Raw genomic sequence first — 24402 nt, forward strand, 5'->3', positions numbered from 1 at the left:
TGTAAAATTGGATAATTTAAAAAGAAAAGTCAAAATAAAACACTTAAATAAAATAATTATAAAACATAAATAATTTTAAACAAAAAATAAATAAATAAAAAACTAAAAAATATATATAAATATTTTATTTGTTTATCTATATGTCATGTGCCCTTTAACCCGAAATCACAGAATAATGTGAATATGTGAATGTGTTGAATTATAGATATATTAACTTAAAATCTACATTTTTTTAAAGTCAATATTTCAGATTAAAGGTGCTCGGCTGATGAAATAATTTGTGAATCTCTGCACTGCAGATTAAAGAGGTTCTTGATGATTCCTGACAGGTTCTTCAGATCAGTATACTGTACTGGTTTCTGTGAGGGTTTGATGTGGTTTCTCTCACCTCAGGAGCCAGATACTCTGGAGTCCCACAGAAGGTCTTCATCGTGGCTCCGTCTGTGATTCCCTCCTTACACAAGCCGAAATCAGTGATCTTTATGTGACCGTCTTTATCCAGCATCAGATTTTCCAGCTGAGAGAGACAATGATAGAAAAGAGACAGGAAACATTCGATCTGTGATCATCTGATATGGGTTTTTCACAACAGTGACTGTCACCTTTCATCATATTTCCTCCAAATACATCTCAGAAAAACACTGAACCAAACCAACAGCTCCAGCAACATGAAAGCAAATCAATCAATAAAATAAAAAATAATAAATAAAATCTAAATATATATAAATAAAAAGTAAATAATACATAAATAAAAAATAAATAAATAAAATAAAAAGTATATATATATAAAAAATAAACTTAATACAAATGCTAATAAAAAAGTATCTAACTAAATAAAATAAATAAGCAAACAAACAAGTAAATAAAACAAATAAATAAAAAAATAATTAAATCTATATAATTAAAGAAATAATTAAATTAAAAAACAAATGAAAAATAAATAAATAACAAGTAAATAAATAAATAAAAAAATTATACATATATTTATATATATATATATATATATATATATGTAAGTAGATACAAATAAATAAATTTAAAAAGTAAATAAATGAACAGTGATTAAATAAATAAATTTGCGTTTGAAACACACTTTGTGACATATATCTCTAAACCTCTAAACTCAAGATTGTTTTTTAAAAATATTTACTTTAAACATTGCACATTGTTGCACTAAATTACTCTAAATCCAGTTCTTGTCAGTGATTTTCTGGCCTGGATTGTGTTGTGTTTGTGATATGACAATGTATAAAATGTAATTAAATTAAACAATAAACCAGCTGAAATGTATCTCCAAATGAACCTAATTTCAATGGAAAAGCATAAGACAGAATCAGTGTGTGTGTGTGTGTGTGTGTGTGTGAGGGGTTTAATATCAGCATGTCTCAGTCACCTGGCAGCTGTATCTCTCTCTCACACACACACACACACAGACGTGGCCAGCGGCTCAGGAACGCAGTCAGCACAAACAGTGTCCTGCTACAGCGGCATTTTCCCATGAACCTGAGCGGCTCTGAAACAGAGAAAGCAAAGCATTGCTTCTGCTTCTGCTGACCTACAGGATCATCATCATCTGGACACAACACACATCAATGCACTCTACACACACCTGTGATTCTCTATTAATGCACCAACTCGTTTACTGTGATTATTATTATTCATATTAACAGACTTAAGCCAAAGGTGCTCATTACAATGATTTTACCACTGTTAAAGGTGCTTTAAAAACACAAGTTTAAAATGTTATTATACTAAAAACAGTTGATTTTATTTTTTTTGGACATTTAAGATTTGTTTTGTATTGTGGCATTTTTTTCAGTCTGTATGAATGTGTTTTATAAAAATATCATGTTTTTAGAATTAATTTTGATTACAACATTTTAATTAATTATATTTCAGTCTTATTGTAATTAATACAATAATAATAATAACAATAATATATATTTTTATGAAAAATATAAAATTTTGCTTTTAATGCATCAAACAAAATACAATCACAACGCACAATGCATTAATATACAATTTATTATATATATTTATATTTATAATATTTTTTACAAAAAATCTTACATTTTCATATATATATATATATATACTATAAATAATAAATGACTATATATATGTGTTTGTGTGTGTAACATTTATAGTATTAATATTATGTTATTTTTTTACAATTATTTTTGACATTTTTGCACATTTCACCAAAAACATAAAATGTAATTTATTAACATTTAATTTACAGTGACTAAAATAAAAAAATTATTACAGTCATATTTTGCTATAATACAGTAAAAATAGTGTTAAAAATGAAAAAGCACACATTAACACTGCAGTTGCACCTGTCATTAATGCTTGTGAAACATGACCTGCACGTGTTTTTGTGAGATTCATCATTAAGTGACCACTGTGATAATGGATGAACTGGTTTATTAGTGATGAAATGATCAGCAGGACCAGATGTGTTATAATAGGTTACACTAGCTCCTGACCTTCAGGTCCCTGTAGACCACGTTTCTCTCTGAATGCAGGTAATCGAGCGCAGACACGATCTCTGCTCCGTAGAAACGCGCGCGGTCCTCCGAGAAAACCCGATCCCGCGACAAGTGGAAGAAGAGCTGCGGAAGAAAGGAGCGCTGCAGCGATTAAAGCATCAGATCACTGTAAACCACTGTAAACCAGATCCTCACCTCTCCTCCGTTTGCGTACTCCATGACGAAACACAAGCGGTCGTGGGTTTGGAAAGAGTACTTCAGAGCCTACACAAATACAAACAACAGTGTATTAAATAGAGAGAGAGAGAGAGGCAGAGGAGAGGATGAGGAGGGTCTCTCACCGTGAGGAAGGGGTGTTTGGAGTTCTGCAGCACACGGTTCTCTGTGAGTGTGTGAGCCACTTCATCCTGAAACACACACCACACACACACACACACACACACACAATGATGCACTGATCAAACATCTGACAGCAGTAAACACTGGCTCATATCTGAGCTTCAGGACCGACTACACGAGCTGCATCCTGGGATACTTTTAAACATCATTTATTTTTCTCTTCCACTCTGAACAGTGCATCAAAAAAAAAAAAAAAAAAAAAAAAAAATTATATATATATATATATATATATATATATAAACTTATGTTTTATAAAAAAAAAAAAATTACATTAAATAAAAATAGGCCCTGCATAGTGTCTCACATGTACATTTTATTTGAGTATTAAATTAAATCTTGGGTAAATTTTATTTATATATGTTTTTATCTTTTTTCCATTTCAACTTTTCATTTAATTTGAACTATTGGCTAAATTAAATTGTATTAATCAAAAAAGCATGTCAAATTAGTTGAAACCATGAAACGTAAGCAATTTAACAAGAATCAGTTTAACAAAAAATAAAAACTGTTTAGGACTCGATGAAATCTTTATTTATTTATTTATTTTTGGATTCTGTTTTCCATTTTTCATTTTATTCCAAAAGCATGTCTAATTAATTAAAATCATGAAACCTTTACAATTTAACTACAATTTAATAAAGATTACATTTTTAGAGCCCAATGAAATCCTTTTATTTTTTTCCCAAATTCAATGTTTTCCATTAAAAAATTTTTGGATTCTGTTATGTAATGGTTTAATTAAACTTTAATAATAACTGAAAAACATGTCTAATCAATATAATTTATAGAACTTTAACAATTTTATAATTTATCAACATGTTTTATGTTTTCAGAAATTCTGTGTTGTCTGTTTAATTTTTTTGGGTGGTATTCAAATGAATGCATTAAAAATGACAGATTTAATTAATCTTTTAAAAAATAACCAACTGAAAATGAACAATTCCTTTTATTTTTGGGCAAAACTTTTAGCACCACTACAGAGGTTTACAGTTCAAATTAAAACACGGAAGAAAAAATCTGATATTCCATAAAATATATATATAGTTTTATCAGTCAAGTATCTACAACATCTCTACTCCACATCAAACAGATCCTTCAGTGATGTGTTTAGAAGATCTTTAATTCCACTTCAGACAAAACTGTGCTCAAAATCAGGTATAAAGCACACACACGTCTCACACATACTAATATTTCTCATATTTTTACTCACTTTGGCTACAATCACTTCTTTCTTGAGGATTTTCATGGCGTAATATTTTCCCGTGGCTTTTTCCTTCACCAGAATCACCTTCCCAAAAGTGCCTTTTCCCAGCAGTTTGAGGTATTCGAAGTCATGCATAGTCTGAAACACACATCAGCCGTCAGTCACAAACATCTGACCTCTGACCTGATGCCCCCTGCTGAAACGTGAGCGTGGGGATTTATGTGAACACGAGGAAAGAATAAAAAATACTGTTGCATAATTTAGCAGTGAATATTTAGAGAAAATATCGGACTTCATTTCATTAAAACTATGCAGCGTTTATTATTTTGGGTTATAGTGTGTGTTAAGTACCACTTTGAGCCGAGGTTTGGTCAGAAACATCTCCATGTCCATGTGTTCGGGAGACACGTCCATCATCTCCTCTTGTTTATGCAGACTGTCGGCTACAGTCTGGATGGCTTTGGTCCATTCCTCCCTACACAACACAACACAACACAACACAAACAGGCAAACCAATGCTGCTTTTCTGCAAATATTATGACTAATTGTCTATGATGTTCTTTGTAAGTTGCTGGGATATAATCACCTTTTAATATACTGATATACTGTATATGTAAGTTCAGTAGCATTTATCTCATGCTACTAAACATCAGTACACCTACATCCAATTCAATTCAGTGTAGTTTATTTTCAATTATTATTTTTACATATTTATTTAAATGTATATATATTTATATAATTTATTTTGTTCTATCAAATTTTTTGCTTTTCATTTGATTTATATTTCAAGTTAAAAGAAAATCCCGAATTTTTTTTTGTTTAACGAGTGCATGATGCTTACAAATATATTTTTATAAAGTTATTTAAATGTTTTTTATAATGTACTTTAATTTTTTGAAATTCATATTTATTTACATTTTTTGTATTTAACTTTTTTGTTTTTCAGTTGAATTATATATATATATATATATATATATATATATATATATATATATATATATATATATATATATATAATTTTTTTTTTTTTAATGTTCAACAAACGCATGTTTCCAAATATATATATTTTTAATTATATATGTTTTATTTAAATCAGGTGAGTTATATTAAAAGTTCAAGGAAATCCAATATGTTTTTTTTTATTTTCAACAAATGCATGATTTAAATAAAAAATAATAATAATTATTATTATATATATATATATATATATATATATATATATATATATATATATATACAGTATATTCATATATAATGTACTGAAATGTGAATATATTTACATCAAATTTTTAGTTCAAAATCCAAGAAAAAAAAACTTTCAACAAATGCATGCTTTTTTCCAAATAAATATTATGTGTTTATTTAAATTTGTGTAAATGTAAACATTTAAATGTAATTTATTTAGTTTAATTTCAATTTTTACTATTTTTTTGTTTTTCAGTTATATTTAAAAGTTAAATATATTTAAAGTTAAAGGGAAAAAGTCACTTAACAAATGCATGATGTCTCAGTCAACCAGTAATCATGTTAATTATGATCTCGATATTGACCAAAATAAATGTCATTATAATTTTGCCATAATCAAGCAGCCTTAAGTGAAAGTTTAATGTGCTTGCCGGCGTTATTTCAGTATCATTGATACACTATTATATAGCTTTTGATAATATACTGAATATATATATATATTTAAATAATTTATATATATATATATAATATATTTATATTTATATATATATATAATATATTTATATTTATATTAATGAATATATATTTTGTTTTCATTTTAGGTTTTTTATTAATTTTAGCATTTTTATTTAGTATTAGGTTATTTAGTTTATTTTAGTACTTTGACTTAAACTAAATGAAAAATAAATGTTGCCATATCAACTAGCTGAATTTTTTAAAATATATATTTAATTTCAGTTAATGTTTATTTTATTTGAAGTAATGTAAATGCATTTGTATGATTTCTTGCACACTAGTTTCTCTGTAAATGAAGCTGAATGAGCACATATACAGTGAATAAGGAGCAGGTATGCAGGTGTGTGTGTGTGTGTCTGACCGCTCCTCAGGGCTCTCCACGTGGAAGGTGCGCTCAATGACAGTGGTCCACTGCAGGCAGCGTATGATGAATGTGTTGGGTTTGGGCCGCTCCGTCTTCATCAGCTGACACTCTGGACACATCCGGGGAAAACCACACCAGAGACACGGACAGCGAGAGAAATGACGACAGCAATCATTTATCTTTATCTGAGAGTTTCTCCAGCACTACATTACACACACTCAGTAGGGAGCAGCGAACAGGTGCACTGCGCTTCACTCCGCACGCGCTCACATGCAAACCTTACACACTTCAACAACTCATGCACTTTAAAAGGGAAAATCTGAGCTAAAACAGAAGCTAAAACCTACTGACAAAATCATTCCACTTACCGCTCAGAAAGAGTGGACTGGAAACAAACATAAGGCTTTCTAAAAGCACTTTAATGGCAAAAGACACAGCATCTTAAAAACATAAATCTCATGGCAGAAGACGGTAGAAAAAAACATGAGATGTGAAGCAATGACAAGACAGTTTAAAATGAGCACATTTTAATTATATGCCTACAGAAATTCTGCATGGTGACAATTATTCTCTGTCAATAATCAACATTATTATTGTGTGCAATAATATTAAATGAAAATCTGAAAATGTTATGTACTCCTAACATTTGCTCACAAGGATGCTTTGCAATGTTAGAAATTAAGTTTTATATCTAAAAGGTTGGTGAGATGCAAACAAAGGTTTAATATTGTGAATCAGATTTTTTTTTGGGGGGGGGCGGATTTTCTGATTTTAATTTTAAAGTTTTAGTCATTTTACTGTGCGTTTTTGTCATATATATTAGTTTTTTTTATATTAGATTCAGTATATTTAGTTTTAGTTATTTTAGTACTGAAACTTAACAAAAATGAAAAATGTTGCCTTGGCAATTCGCTGGAATAAAACAAGTTTATGTTTTTTTCTTATATTTTATAGTACCAAAAATGTTTTTAGTCTTGTTTTTTTTTATGATAATAACATTTAGTTTTTCAGAACCATTTTTAAAGCTATTTTCAATTTTTAAATCTTTTTTAACTTAAGAATGCAAAGCTCATGGAAGACAGGTTAAAAACATTAGCACATATTGATTATATGGTCAAAAGTTAGGAATAATTATGATTTTTATTGTTTTTGAAAGAAGTGTTTTCTGCTCACCGAAGCTGCATATATATAACTAAAAGAACAGTAATATTGTGAAATATTATTACAGTTTAAAACAGCTGTTTTCTATGTGAATATCTGTTAAACTGTAATTGATTTCTGTGATCAAAGCTGAATTTTCAGCATCACATGATTCTTCAGAAATCATTCTAACATGCTGATTTCTTTCAAAAACAATAATAATATTGTTTACTATTTGCTCTGAAAGGTATTTTGCGATGTTAGAAATTGTGTTTTTTATCTAAAAAGTTGCAAACAAATGTCAAACTCTGACTTTTCTAGAAGCATTTGTAAAACAAATTTTATTTTTAATTTGCTAAATTATTTTGAACTTGACAGCATCTTAAAAGCAAAGCTCATGGCAGAAGACGACGTGATGCAACGGTCAAAGAAAATATTGATTTTACACCTCTTTAAATTTTGCATGGTAACAATTCTGTCACTTTGCATAATAATCAACATCAATATCGTGCATTCATCTGATTTTACTAAACAACAGTATACCCCTACTGTATTAGTTATATATAGTTAATTTTAAAATTTTATAATTTTTTTATTTATATACTTATTTTGTTATATATACTATTTTATTATTTATTTTGCATATACATGCATTCACACAGTATTTATTGTGTTTTATCTATTTTTTCCTTTTTTAGTTGAATTAAAAGAATATAGAATTATGGAATAGAATTCAAAGAAATCCAATAATTCTTTTATAAAAAAAGTTCAACAAATGCATGGTCAATAAATTTTTTGTGGTAAATATGATGTAAAAAAAAAAAAAGTAAAAAATAATCACATATTGATTTTATGCTTGTTAATAATTAGCGCAAAGTCTAATTTGTTGCCATTTTGCATAATAATAAACATTAATATATTGTTTCCTCCTAACACATTAGGGTGTTTTGCGATGTCAGAAATGGATTTTTACATCTAAAAAGTTGTTGCAAACAGATGTCAAACTTCACGCGGCCAATCTGATATTGACGATCAATAAGTCCCGCTTGTGTTTTCCTTTCACACACAGATGCTTCTGCGATTCCAACGACGAATGCACAACTGCGTCCGTCATCAGTTGTTAAAAACTCAAACTCACGTCTTTTTCTTCAGAGAGCAGGCGAAATAAGCTGCGTCTGTGTTCTCTGCACTCAAAAGTGCTCACTCAAAGAGGAAAACTTATGCTTTCAGCGCCACAAAGCACAATCGCCTCCAATATCCAGCAGCGATTCTGCCAGTGCGTTCCCGCAAACATATGTCGAGGAGCGAGCGTGGAGGAGACATGTGTCACGTAAGAGACGACACACGGCCTGTCGACGAGATGGAGGACCCGGGTGAGACCACCACTGAGATCCAACGCTTCAACCCGAGCCTCCATCAGCGGCGAGATAAATAATGAGGATCAGCCACTTAATAACCACTATATTTCACAAGTGTCAGGGAGGAAGCGTTCTCTTGAACAAACATTATGGCTGTCTAATTAGTCTGTTCAATCATCTCAACAGTTTTCGCAGCGATGGCGGGGCTTCTTCGCTAAATTCTGCTGAGGTGCGACTGGAGGAGACGGCCTGGATGTGTTTAATATGTTCTGCACGTCCCTCGAGGAAACACAAAACTGTTTGAGTTGATGGAGGTCAGATGGAACTAGTAGAAGAATAACATCAAGTCCGGTCATGCATAATAAATTAAATTAAGCATGCATGAAATACACTGCGATCGCTATTATATTTACAATATTTTTAATTCTTGCTTCTCATTTCGGTCTATTTAAGAAAACTTTGCCGCAACTTTAGTCTTATATGCACTTTTAACCTATTTAATGTGTTATTTATCAAACTAAATGTCTAATATGCACTATTTCTTATTAACTTATAAATAAAACTTCCAACCATGTTGCAAATGAACCTGAAGTTATATATTTACATTAAGCATGCATGAAATACAATGCACTCAGTTTTATATTTACAATATATTTAATTCTCGCTTTACATTTCCATGTATTGACGATGTGTTAAAACGTGCACTGCATGTCATAAAAACATTTCATAATAACCCTTGTTGTTCACATACGTATGTAGTTTACACAATGCACATTATGAGGCAAGTACTACACTAGCTGGATTCACACATGCATACACATACGTTATGTAGTAAGTTGAGGTGTGTGTGAGAGACTCACGTGCCACGGAGAAGTTGTTTAACGGCGTCTCCAGCTGATCCACGTCCTGCGGCCGCTCCTTATAGCCGATAAACGTACCGTCACTCTTCAGCAAGAAATACCGCGGCCTCCATGTCTTTATGTACTCTCCTGTGAGACGGAGAGAGAAAGCCAAATAAATACACAAGCTTTTATTTAATTTTAACAGAGGAAAAGCAAAAAAAGTCTTCTTTGTGCAGATTAACCCAAAAATGTGTAGCCACCTAAAATCTTCAATACAGAGCAACTTTTTATAAATGCATATATGACCAATGCCACTGTTGTAATTTTCACCCTATAAAGCCTCTAAATGATCAACACGATCAAACGTTCCTGTTAAACCTGTCACACACAATCTACTCGATGTGTTTGATCATTTCAATCTCATCTAAGACATATTATTGGAGATATAGAGTGATATTTAGATCATTTTACGTCAGTATCTGCTCTACTGTTAAATCTCATTGCTTTACATTACAAGCATCAGAGTTTTATCATATTTCATCCAAGATCAGCATCTGCACCAAATTGCATATTTTCTGAGTTTCTGAATAAACAAAGCATGAAAACTTATATGCAAACCTTTCAAAGGTTTTAAAAAATATATTTGTCTGTCTTTGTTTAATGTTCCATTAAAAACTCAACTTTTTATCTCATAATTATGACTTACATTAGCATAATTCATAAATGAGCATTTTACCTCAAATTATGATTATCATACTTATGACTTTCTCATAACTTCATTTTCTTTCTCATGACAATCTCATAACTTTTATCTCATAATTAAGACGTTTTATCTCAAAATGGACTTGGGGTCTTAATTATGACTTTATGACTTATGATTTCTTTTTTCAAAATTACGATGCAGTGTGTCATAATTATGACTTTCTATCTCATAATTATGACCTTTTATCTCAATTATCACTTAGTATGTCAATTTCGACTTCTCATAATTTTGACTCAATTATGACTTTTTATCTCATAATTAAGACTTAGTATGTCATAATTTCAACTTTTATCTCAAAATTAAGATTTGATGTCATAATTTTGACTTTGTCTCATAATGATCACTTTTTATCTCAAAGTTATGACCTTTTATCTCAATTATGACTTATGTCAATTTCAATTTCTCATAATTTTGACTCAATTATGACTTTTTATCTCACAATTAAGACTTAGTATGTCATAATTTCAACTTTTATCTCAAAATTAAGATTTGATGTCATAATTTTGACTGTCTTATAATGATCCCTTTTTATCTCAAAGTTATGATTGTCAAAATTATGACTTTATTCTCAAAATTATGAAAGTCAAAGACTTTCTATCTCACAATTATGACCTTTTATCTCATAATGACATAGTATGTCATAATTTCAACTTTTTATTTCAACATTGACTTTTTACATCCGAATTTTGACTTTCAATCTCACAATTATGACTAAACGAACCACAAAAGCCTGATGTATCAAATATGCAAACTTTTTAAATATTCATATTTTCAATAAACTGTTTCAATAGACTTTCTGACTGTTCTGACTATTATGATTATTTCACATGTCAGGCTTCACGGGGTTAAAGACCTTTATTGAGTGGAGTGAAACGATTTTACCTGCGTAATGAAAGAATGACTCAAGCATGCATCTAAATTTAGATGTAAAACCTTGTTTGAGCTCCAAACAACAGCAAAACACCTCCGTTTCCAAAACAGCACAAGAGAGAGCGCCCGAAAGCTGCTGCCGTATTCTGCAAGCGAAATCAATTTGTGCTGAGGACGGTGCAGAAATCACTGCACCAGATGTTGCAGAATTGGAAGTGAAAAAACAGAGAGAGTCAGAAACACAGAGACAGTTTGAATAGTTATCCAGGAAAAGTGTAATTTATTTTTAATTACGGGAGTTGAATATTAACCCCATGCAGGGTCTGAGCAAGCTGTCCTTAATTGGCCCATTTCCTCTGTCACTAAAGTGTGGATGTGTCACGGCAAACGTCTGTCTCGCTGATTTTTAGCGGCTTTCGGCTCATTTCAGCTGTGACAGACCAGAGGAGCAGCGACTGGCCCGTAACAGAGCAACTACACATGCATTTGTCATCTAAACTCATAATCCTGCTGCCACACATGAGGATTTTACTGCCGCTTCACAGAAACTTCAGATAAAGAGAATGCCTGTTTTCTAACTTTTCCTTTTTTACAGGACCGTTCACATGATGATGAGCAAGTTAAGATCTGCAAATGTGAAGCTCAGAGTTGTTGGATAATGCGAGTGAATTGAATATGCTTTATGAAATATGTTTTGGACTTCATGAACAGCAGCTAGAGCAAACACAAAACACAGACATATACAACCACACTAATGATTTAGGCAAAGCCGTCTAGTACAAGGCTTCCCAAATGGGTTTGTGAACCCCTGACGGTGTGGGATTTAATAAAAAATGTCAAGTTAATATATTTTTAAAATAAAAAAAAGTCAAAATACATCACTTAATAAAATTATTAAAATCATAAGAATGTACAATTGAAATAAACAATTTCCAAATAAAAATTTAATGATAAAAATGTATAATAAGAAATATTTTACATAAAAAGAGTCAAAATAGGACGCTTACTAAAATGATTAAAATCATAAGAATGTATGATTAAAATAAAAATAAATCATAAAAATTTACAAATTATAAAAAAAACATTTTTAAAAGCAAAAGAAAACCATTAAAACGCAATTTTATAATAATAAAAAAAAAAGTCAAAATACAGCACAAAAAAAAAAAAAAAATCGTAAGGTAAAAATTTAAATAAATATTTGTAAAAATACAACTCGTCCTAAAAATTACTAAAATCATAAGAATGTAAAAATGTAAATCAAAGCAATCAAAATAAAACACTAAAAATAAGAAAAATGTAAAAAATTATAATAAATATTTTTTTATTAAAAAGATTTCTATTTAAATAAATGATGTTGTTTGAACTTTTTATTAATCAAAGAATAGTGAAAAATTATATATATATATATATATATATATATATATATATATATATATATATATATACACACACATACACTATGTATTTAATAAGAACAGTCAAAAGTCATACAAAAGTCACTATAAATTATTAAAATAGGAATAAAATAAAAATCTAAATAAAACACTTACTGAAAATGAATAAATCATTAAAATGTTAAATTCTAATAAACATTTTTTAAATAAAATGTGCCAAAATACAGCACTTAAAATTATTAAAATCATAAGAATGTAAAACCGAAATAAATGAATAAATTCCAAATAAAAGCAAAAAAAAAAAAATTGTTTAAATTATAACAAATATTTTTAAATTCAGCTTTATAAATCACAGAAATAATTTATATAAATATTGTAATATAATATAAAATTAACATAAATGATCTAATATAAAATATAACACATTTTATATAATAATAATAATATAAAAGCAAATTAAAATAAAACACTTCCTAAAAACTAAATCATGAAAAAATTAAATAAAAAATAAATGTAAAATTATAATAAATATTTTTAAATTCAGCTTTACATCATGGAAATAATAAATATAAATATTCTAATATAATATAAAATTAACATAAATGATCTAATATAAAATATAATACATTGTATATAATAATATTTATAAAAAATATAGTATATAAAATAGAAAATAGTTAATATATTTAATAATATTATTTTTTAAGTATAACATTTCACAACATTACAGTGTTTACTGTATTTTCAGTCAAATAAATGCAGCCTTTGCGAGCAAAAGATACTTAAAAAAAAATCTTACCAGCCCCAAACTTTTGAATGTTAGTATATAAATAGCATCAAAAAATATGATTAAGGTAAGGTATTCTTGTATCTGGGTTGTGTGTTTTAAGATAGAGATCAGTGTTACGTGAGCATCTCAAAACAATTATTCAGAAGAAACCCAGAAGTGCTCTATCTGTCCGTGTCTGATGCTAACTGAGTCGCAGGACAGTATGTCCACCGTAAAGCACTTGACACGTCCAGCCTGACTTCAGGACCTTTCACACAGAAACACTAAACTACTGCTGTTATGTGTGACGCTGCATCGACCGCAGCACGCCTGCTAATGCGCCTCAAACAGACAGACAGACAGCGCAGGCCTGACGGGCACCGACAGATGTGTGTGTGTGTGTGTGTGTGAGATTAATCTAGAGTCCAGGTCTTCATGTCAGCCACGGACGGCTCATTTGTGACAAACACACACGCCTGCATCCATAAACAAACACTGAACACAGAAGTCTGGTCTGTCACAAGTTCCTGTTTCTCAGTCAAACAGCTGTAACTTCAGCTCAATAAAAGTCAGATCTAAACATTCTGTGCATGTTTATTTGTGCAGCGCTTTTCACAACGCATATCTTTTACAGAAAATACAATGTCACTTGGCAAAATATAAGTCTTCAAAACTAGAGATCAATGAATCTAAGCTTAAAAATATTTTAAAGTATATATTTAAATTTATACAGTCACAAAGTTTTGATAATTGTTTGCATATAAAATATCTTCATAATCCAAAATACAGAGGGTTATACATTTCATGTAAGCTTTTATGAAAGAAAAAAAAGATGTGTTTTTTTAATGGTTCTGGAGAAATACTTAATAAAAATTGTTAAAATCCTGACGTCACATATTTTACATTATATTAAAACAATTTTAAAATCTTGGGGTCACATATTGAATATTATATAATATTAATTAATTATATATTAAAATAGCAAGTCTCTTCTGCTCACTAAGGCTGCATTTATTTGATCAAAAATACAGTAAAAATTGTGAAGCTTTTATGTAAGATAATTATTTTATGTATAGTTATGCATAAATACACAATAAAAAATACATTGTTAAAATTAATTACAAATTATTTTGTAATTAATTTAAATTTAAATATTAAATTAAAATAAAAAAAGTATATATATATATATATATATATATATCTATTTTCTCTCTCTCTCTCTCTCTCAATATATATATATATATATATATAAAATACAGAAAAACAGCTGTTTTCTATGTGATTATCTGTTGTACTGTAATGTATTTCTGTGATGTGCAGCTGTATTTTCAGCATCATTACTCCAGTCTTCAGTGTCACATGATCTTCAGAAATCATAATAATATACTGATTTACTGCTCAACAAACATTTCTGATTATTAGCAATGTTGAAAACATTAATATTATTGTGGAAACCATGATAGATTTTATTTTTCAGGATTTACAGATTAATAGAAAGTTCAAAAGTACAGCATTTATTTAAAATAGAAATATTTTAAGCATATAAAACCACTATCACAAAGCATTGTGGGAATGCAGCTGCTGTCAGACCAAACTTGCAGCGTTTCACACACACACACACACACACAATCTCGTGTCATGTGACCGCCCCATGGCCACCACATCTGTCTGACCATCTCCTCGTCTCTGTCACCTCCGTTTTCTCCTGTAAACTCGAGTGTTTTCCTCTCGGCTCTTCCTCTTTCTCACACTCAGCACTTCTACTTTGTTTACACGCGTCTCTTGTTTTGCTCAGATCAGTGACGCAGACGCAAACCAGGAACAATCACACAGCTCCTCGTGCAGTTTTGCATGTACTGATGCTGTCGCACACATTACCTGTGACGGACTGATGCTACTGCAGTGTGTGTGTGTGTGTGTGTGTGTGTTTCTGTGACAGTAGACAGAGAGAACATCTAAACAAATTAGATTCTGAAGAAACAGACCATTGTTTGCTAACATGGACACAGTCAAATTAACTGTATATATTTATACACAGTATTCATTTCTTAAAAAAAAAAAAAAGGAAAAAAGAAAAAAATACTGACCCCAAACTTTCTAACAGTGTATAATGTTACACAAGATTTCTATTTTGAATAAATTCTGTTCTTTTATATATTTTTATTCATCAAAGCATCCTGAAAAAATTATCACAGATTCCAAAAAAATATTAAGCAGTAAAAACTGTTTTCAACATTGACAATAAATCAGTATATTATAATGATTTCTGAAGATCATGTGACACTGAAGACTGGAGTAATGATGCTGAAAATACAGCTGCAGATCACAGAAATACATTACAGTTTAACACATATTCACATGTTATTTTGAATTGTAATAAGATTGCACATTTTTACATTTTTTTCCAGTTTTATAAATGCAAATAAATGCAGCCTTGATGAGCAGAAGAGACTTCTTTAAAAAACTTTAAAAAATTGTACTGATCCCAAAATTTGGAACAGCAGTGTATGTATATAAAATGACAAATATATATATATATATAATATAGAAATATTCAAATTTATATATTATAATATTATAATAATGTATAGTATAGTTCGTGTGTGTGTGTACTGTATGTATGTATATATATATATATATATATACACACACACACAATTCCATATTATACCATATGCACTCTTAAAAATAAAGGTGCTTCACGAAGATGCCATAGAAGAACCTTTTTTGTCTAAATGGTTCCATAAAGAACCTTTAACATCTGAAGAACCTTTCTGTTTCACAAAAGGTTCTTTGTGGCGAAAGAAGGTTCTTCAGATTATAAAAAGGTAAGAAAGAGATGGTTCTTTAAAGAATCTTTGACTGAATGATTCTTTGTGGAACCAAAAATGTTCTTCTATGGCATCGCTGGGAAAAACCTTTTAAGCACCTTTATTTTTAAGAGTGTAGTGTCCTGCACCCACAAGCAAGCAAAATATCAAAAATTATATCTGGTGTCTGAATATTTTTTGCTCCTGACACTTCCGGAGACTTTGACGCCAGTGACAGGCAGTGTTTGAGAGGAGAAAGGAGGTGTTTAAGGAAGCAGAGGAGGAGAGCTGCAGGATTTAGGGAATTAAAGTGTCTGAACACCGGGAATGGGGGGAGAGGCTCTTTTGTTGGTTTTTCCTGGGCCTCCCCCTCGGAGCGGGGATCCTGCAGCTGTGGGTCGAGCCGTCCTCTGCATATCAATGAGCCAGCGGTCCAGCAGAGGGGCCCGGCCCCAGGGGCCAGCGTTAACCAGGACCCAGGGCAGAAAGGCCACCGACAGAGACACATGCCCTTCGTGTTTAAAATGCAGAGGCATCATTTTCTCTGTTATCTAATATAATCTTATAACATATTTAATATAAAGTAGTATAACAAAATCACAAATAAACAAATAAATTACAATAAAGTGCTTAGAAAACAAAAAAAATATTTTACACACACCACTAGCTAAGCGATCAACAAAACACATATTTATATATATATATATATATATATATATATATATATACAGTGCCCTCCATAAGTATTGGAACAGTAAAGACAAAATTGCTCTGTTGGCTGTGGAATCAAGACATATACAAATATGATTAAAAGATGAATATGAGACAAAACTACAGAATGTCACATTTTATTATTAGCCGTTTCAACACATATATGTTTTATCAAATAAAAAGAACAGCACTTTTAGAGTTCATCCCACTCATTGATGTGAGCATAAGTATTGGGACAGTTGAACATAAGGCAGATATAAAAGATTAAAAGCTATTATTTAGTTGCAGATCCCTTGCACACAATCACAGCAGTGAGTCTGTGACCCATAGACATCACCAGACTCTTGCTCTCATCCTTTGAAATACTTTTCCCAGCCTTTAATGCAGACAATCCCAATTGTTGCTTGTTTTGGGGAGTTTCTGCCTTTCCTCTCCTCTTCAGCTGCTGAAATTCATGTTCAATCAGATTTAAATCTGGAGATTGACTTGGGCAATCTAACACTTTCCATTTCTTTGCTCTTATAAACTCCTTGACTGAACTGGCAGGGTGTTTTGGGTCATTGTCCTGATGCAATATGAAGCACTTCCCAATGAATCTGGTGGCATTTTCTTGAATATTGGTGGCAAGATGGTTTTGTACTCTTCCAAATTCATTCTGCTACTGTCATCATATATTAAGTCATCAGTAAAGTTGAGAGGGCCTGTTCCAGAGACAGCCATGCACGCCCATGCCATGACACCACCTCCACCATGCTTTACAGATGAGGCTGTATGCTTGGGATCATTGCAGTTCCCATTTTTCTCCACATTTTTGCTTTCCCATCACTTAGAAAAAGGTTCATCTTTGTCTCATCGGTCCATAAACACAGATCCAAAACTCTTCTGGCTCACCTTTGTGCTTTTTTGCAAACTCTACTCTTGCCTTTCTATGTTTGGTGCTGGTCAGAGGTTTGCATCTTGCTGTGTAGCATCTGTAATTCTGTGTCAAAGTCTCCTGAGGACAGTAGATTGTCAGAGCATCACCCCAGCTTTCTGGAAGTTGTTGGTGATTTTACAGACACGTCTTTTAGGATTCATTTTCACAGCTTTTATGATTTGTCTGTCATCAACTACTGTTGTTTTCTCAGCCGATCAGGTCGTTGTTGGTTGCTGGTGTCGCTGGTGGTTTCCAAACTCTTGATTTCTCCATGCTCTTTGTTTTTGCTAGAGCTCTAACTGACTTCCTCTTTTCTTTTAGCATCCAAATTGCTTGCTTTTCTCTCTAAGTCAGCTCTCTCATCTTCATCCTGGTTTGTGTTTCATCATCGAATGCAGGATTCAGAATACAGAAGTAATGGATATAACTGATACGACACATTCCCTGCTTTTAATATCTGAAGAATTAATGCAACAGGACACAGCTGATCACTTAGAAAGACCTGTGAGGCAACTGCTCCAATACTTATGGAGGGCACTGTACACACACACACACATATTGTCAATTTACACACCATTGACAGATATGTCAAAAAGTATCATATAAACTACACAAAACATGCTAAACTCTATATAGACCTAAAATAAATATCAGAAAATATTTCATAATATCCTGTGTGCATTACTAGTGTTGGTAGGGCTTAATGTATTTTGTTGAATACTTAGTATGAAGTGGTTTCTTGTGCAAAATAAATCAAATAAAATAAATTTTGTAAGAGAAAAAAACTACTTCAAGACAGCTGAAAATTTGAGCAGTCGCTATTGTTCAATATTGTCCAGAGCATTTACATTAAAAATTTGGTGTTTTTTTTATGATTAGAAAACAAATATGCCCTCATATAGATAACAGATGCCCCTGTAAATCAATTCCAGGAGGCAAAAATGCCCCCTTCACGAAAACAAAGTGCGTTCCTGAGTTTGGTCTCGGCATCCTGGCACTGCCAAGCAGCAGCTTAAACTCTTCCGCAGTTTCTCCATCTTCTCCTGCCTTTCTCCTTTTCTTCCCGTCTTTTGTTGGTGGCGTTTTTCATTGCAGCTGGATCAGAGGGAGCGTTTGGCAGCCACCACTGTTGCCGCTGGGGCGGGTTTTGCCACCGTACAAGAGAAAAGGGGGCAAACGGAGGCGCGGGGGAGGAGGAGAGGGCTCGGCCGCTCTTTCTCACGCTCGTAAGAAAGGCTTCACTTCTTCTCGCCGGCCACAGGCACCTGCTGATTACCATAGAGACACTGTGGGAAGTTTTTCCCCTCCGCTGCTTTTTGTGTTCTAGATTCTTCCCCCCCTTTTCGTTCCGGTAAACAAGCGCTCCATGGATTAGTTTACTGGGATCGCGCAAGGAAAACAAACAAACAGGAACCAAAAATTCCAGCGATCCGTACAGATGCTCGCATGAGTCGCGACAGAACGCAGTTATTGTTGGGAGAGTGAGACCTGCGCTCATGGTTCTGGGTTTAACAACAAAGAAAAACATTCGGGATTACAAAACCTACATATTATATTCACAAGTATTCAATTCACATAATAGAAAACAAAAGGGGAATCTGCGCAACGATTGTGTCAAAGTGAATGATCTGTTAGGAAACAAAATACTGTACTTCTAGATTTGTAGAGAAAAGTACAAAACTGACAAAAATGACAATGAAGTCAAAAATCTTATAAGAAATTAAATTTTTTACTGAAGATTTTCACAAAGTGAAAAAAAAAAAAAAAGCCGAAAATCTATAAAAAAAATCATTTTAGTGAAGATTTTCATATAAAGTGACAAAAAAAGTCAAGAGATCCAAATATTTTACAGAAGATTTTCATATAAAGTGACAAATTTTTTTTTTTAAAAGTCAAAGATCTAAATATTTTAGTAAAGATTTTCATATAAAGTGACAAAAATGACACAAAAAAAAAAAAATCAAAAGATCAAAATATTTTACTGACGTGGCAAAAAATAAAATATTTATTTCATATAAAGTGACAAAAGTGACCAAAAAGAGATTGTGTACAAAAAAAAAAGAAAAATACAGCAAAAGTTTCTTCAAATAATTCAGTTACAGTTGAACCTTGTCGTCACTTTATATGAAAATCTTCAGTAAAATCTTTTATTTCTTACTGGATCTTGATTTTGAACTTCCTTTTGTTTTCTAGTATCACATGTTTATCAGTGCAATATTATCACATTATGATCATCTGAAATAACAACATGACATAAATGACTGCAAATCAGCACTGGAAATTTAGCAGTTCAAGAAGTCATAAAACTGCCAGAAAAGTCTGGTATTGATGCTTTATGTGAATGAGGCAAGTCTGCTGTCAAACTAAATTGTGATTATCTATTAAATAATCAACAACTATTTTAAAAAATGTTGTGAAAAGGCACAGATGCTGAACAATGCAACTTTTAAAGGTCATTTTCGGCAAATAAAATCAAGAGTAATAGCATAGCAATACTAAAAATCCTGCAAGCCCAGACTTTTGACTAACATCTGGGGCCTTATGTGTACAACTTTGCATAGATTTCACCCTAAAAGTCTGTGTATGCACAAAATTCAGATCTTCCATAAGCACAAAGGTTTTGATTTATAAAACTGTACGTATCTGCACTACATTGCCTTTAGTGGAAGATATGCATATATGCCTCTACACATCATCCCCCAAAATAACCATATATGGAGCTCATTTGGCTATGCATAACCTCATCTGCATATAATTTCCATAAGCATATTCCCATCCATGTGATACTGTGTTTAACTGTAGCCTATAGACACTATCAAAATATAAGATACAGATCGAATCATTGTTTACTTCATTCTTCACTCACAGCAGTAAACAAATGTATTTGCACAAACTAAACTAAACTCCTGATATGTGCACAAAATGAGCACTGAAATGTGTCTGCAAGCTATTTTAGATGCATATATTGGGTTTTTAAAAAAGTAAACTTTTGAGTTTATTGTCCAATTAGACTCTGATGCCGTTAACCTCTCAAACTAGTGACTAGCTCTTCAGCAAATGCTCATTGTAGCGGTCTCTTATAAAGAGCTCCAGACGACTGATATAAACTCAAGCACACTGACTCCTGGAAATGACGTGAAGCCAGTCATTTATATTCATGCACTTAGCACACGCTTTTATCCAAAGCGATTTAAAAAAGGAGGAACAAAAGCAATTCATCAAAGAACCAACAATATTTGTCAAATACAATGCCAGCGTTATTAGAGAACTAGACTAGGAAAACCTGTAATCCTGTTTAAAAAATAAAATAAAAATTGAGTTCTAAAATGTAAGGTTCTGAAAATGTCATGTTTTCAAAAATATAAGGGTCTAAATATTTCAGGTTCTAAAACTAAATTATATAGGGTTCTAATATATAAGCTTCTAAAATTATAAAAATGTTCAATCTAAACTCCTAAAATGTAAGATTCTAAAAATCCAAGGTTCTAAAATATAACGTTATAAAAATCTAAGCTTCTAAAAATGTCAAGTTTAAAAAAAAATCTAAGGTTCAAAATCTAAGGTTCTAAAATGTAAGTTTATAAAAATGTTAGGTTTTAAAATCTAAAGTTCTAAAAATTTCAGGTTCTAAAAATCCAAGGTTCTATTATAGGGTTCTAAATATCTGTGCTTCTAAAATTTAACTCCTAAAACATAAGGTTCTAAAAATTTAGTTTGTAAAAATTTTGTAAAAAAAAAAAAAAAGTTTGTAAAAATCTAAGCTTCTAAAAATGTAAGGTTTTAAAAATGTAAAGTTCTCAAATCTAAGGTTCAAAATCTAACGTTCTAAAAATGTCAGGTTTTAAAATCTAAGGACCTATAAATATGTAAGCTTTTAAAAATCTAAAGTTCTAAAATCAAAGGCTCATAACCTAAGGTTCTAAAAATCCAAGCTTTTAGTTTCAGCATTTCATCACAACATTTCCTGTGATGTTAGGGTAACATTAATCTGCGACACTTGATTCAAACAACCTTTGTGTGATTGTATAGAATTTTTGAAACCTTTTATTTTTTACTTGTCTAACTTAACTCATCTAAATACAAAGAATCAGCCCTCTCACCCACTTGACAAACACATTCTGGAGCAACAGCAACTCTAACAGCTGAAGATCTCCGCTCATGATGGATGTCAGAGCCGGGCATGAACACCGCGATCAGAAACACGCCGGAAGATGAGTGGAGGAAGAGGAGAAACACAGAGAGAATGAACAGAAGACGAAGGCAGAGCGAACAGCAGAAAAATGGGCCGGACGTGAAGCACAATTGCAGAGCAGGAGGTTTGGGCACAGAAAAGTAAGCACACAGCGGGTGCGCCGCTGCGGCAGATACGCAGACAGAAGCGGACCCCCACACACACATGCTCGCCCTCCCTTCTGACAGCTGCACTCTGGCAATTTACATCTCTCCAGCACATTTAGCAGGAGCCTGTCTGCCATTACCCGCAGCACAGGGACCTGCTGGCCTCCAGACAGCAGACAGAGCGCGCTCCACCCGGGGAGCCCTGATCTGCCGCTGCCCCTTCCAGCCAGAGCACCGGCGCTCACGGCTCGGCTCAGCTGTCACGTTTGGACAGTGATGAATAGAGTCAGAGGAGAGGAGAGGAGATGCGTGTCGCGCTGGAGACATGGGAAACATCATCAGAGGGCCGTCAAATGAGAAACCAGCTATTTTATAAGCATGTCTAGCAGTAATGAGCTACAGAAAGTCACAATAAAAAGAGAGCACACTCTTAAAAATTAAGGTTCTTTAGTGGCATCAATGGTTCTGTGAAGAACCTTGAACATTCATGGAACTCTTCAAATGCAGAAAAGGTTCTTTATAGTCGAAAAAGATTTTAAAATGTTCTTCAAAATGGTTCTTTTAGGAACTGTTCACTGAAAGGTTCTTTGGGGAACCAAATATGGTTCTTCTATAGCATCACTGCTAAAACACCCTTTGGAACCTTTATTTTTAAGAGCGTATAGCCAAATCTAAAACAATTATTTTCTTTTATTCAAAGGTTTGGGCTCAGCAACATGTTTCATTTAAGAAATTAATGCTTTTATTCATCAATGACGCATGAAATTGATCAAAAGTGAGAGTGAAGACATTTGTAGTGTTACACAAGATTTCTATCACAAATATATGCCGTTCTTTTGAACTTTCAATTCATCAAAGAATCCCGAAAAATTAAATGTATCACGGTTTCCACAAAAATATGAATGTTTCAACATTGATAATAATCAGAAATGTTTCTTGAGCAGTAAATCAGTATATTATAATGATTTCTGAAGATCATGTGACACTGAAGACTGCAGTAATGATGCTGAAAATACAGCTGCAGATCACAGAAATAAATTACAGTTTAACACATATTCACATAGAAAACAGCTGTTTGAAATTGTAATAATATTTGACCATTTTTACAGTATTTCTGATCAAACAAATGCAAACATGGTGAACATAAGACACTTTTTTTTCCAAAACATTAACAAAATCTTACCAACCCCAAACTCTTGAACAGTAGTGTATATATAAATATACAGTTAGTGTGAAATTAAATGACTCATATTGTCATATACAATTTTAGCCATACCCCTAGAAGTGCTCATTGTATCAAGTATAAACATGATGACTGATATAAACCAGTGCACACTGAGTCTAGGAGATTGAGTAGAAGCCGGTCAATGAAACTGTCTGTGTGCAACACGATCCACGACAGTGTCGCCTGCAGCTAAAATGAGCCAATTAGTGTTCAGCGGGTTCTTTTAGTGATATCTGTAAATACTAAGAACAAAAAGGATATGAATCCCTTCCAATCAAGGCAAATTAATGGTGTACAAAAACTATGTTGGAAGTAAAGCAGGATACCTAAAAAAACAGAACATATACACTAAACAAAACATTCATAACTGAAAGAGAAAGCTAGAAAAGAGACACGCTTGAAAGAAAGGAAGAGCTATGGTAGAGATAACACGTGTCAGTGTCAAACTCAGAGATTGAGATGTGAGTTTTGTGAGCGGCACACCCACATTCACAGACACACAAACAACAGCCACAGACACACCCAGACGAGACCACCACTGACGCCTGGTGCGCTCTCATCACACCAGCAACCCGTCTTTACATAGCAAACATCTGAAACACACAACTGTGCTTCTGAGACACTGCATTAAAGCTGAGTGTGTATGTGCAGCGTTTGCGCTCCAGACGTGAAGGATTCCTCAAATCATGTGTGTTGTTTGAGGAGAGTGTGATCAGATGCACCATTTCCACCAGCTGTAATCATTGCACAAAACATTTAAACTACACAACAACAAAAAAATCGGATAAAAAAAACTATCAAAAAACCTTAGCAATGGCATAAAAACTCCTGGCAAACACTCACAACACTCTAGCATCATAGCAACTGCATACAACACCCTGGCAACCACCCAACACTTTAGCATCATAGCAACCGCATACAAAACCCTGGCAACCACCCAACACATCATAGTAACACCCAGGCAACCTCTCAGAACAGTCTAGCATTATAGCAACCACATAGCAACACCCTGGCAACCACTCAGAACAGAACAGTCTAGCATCATAGCAACCACATAGCAACACCCTGACAACCACTCAGAACATTCTAGCCTCATAGCAACCGCA

General features: G+C 32.4%; 1 protein-coding gene across 1 annotated transcript in view; it reads right to left on the bottom strand.

The window, feature by feature from the left end:
* Positions 1 to 24402, bottom strand: part of LOC306886297 (RAC-alpha serine/threonine-protein kinase-like) — a 53225-nt gene that overhangs the window by 12093 nt on the left and 16730 nt on the right. The window contains exons 3-10 of the mRNA XM_079443295.1: positions 9519 to 9647; positions 6158 to 6269; positions 4447 to 4570; positions 4102 to 4233; positions 2834 to 2899; positions 2688 to 2756; positions 2490 to 2615; positions 389 to 517 (exon numbers count right to left, since the gene is read on the bottom strand). Of these exons, the coding sequence (XP_079299421.1) occupies positions 389 to 517; positions 2490 to 2615; positions 2688 to 2756; positions 2834 to 2899; positions 4102 to 4233; positions 4447 to 4570; positions 6158 to 6269; positions 9519 to 9647 (887 nt within the window). The remainder of the gene's footprint in view (positions 1 to 388; positions 518 to 2489; positions 2616 to 2687; positions 2757 to 2833; positions 2900 to 4101; positions 4234 to 4446; positions 4571 to 6157; positions 6270 to 9518; positions 9648 to 24402) is intronic.

This window comes from Barbus barbus (assembly GCF_936440315.1).
Source record: "Barbus barbus genome assembly, chromosome: 20".
Lineage (NCBI taxonomy): Eukaryota > Metazoa > Chordata > Actinopteri > Cypriniformes > Cyprinidae > Barbus > Barbus barbus.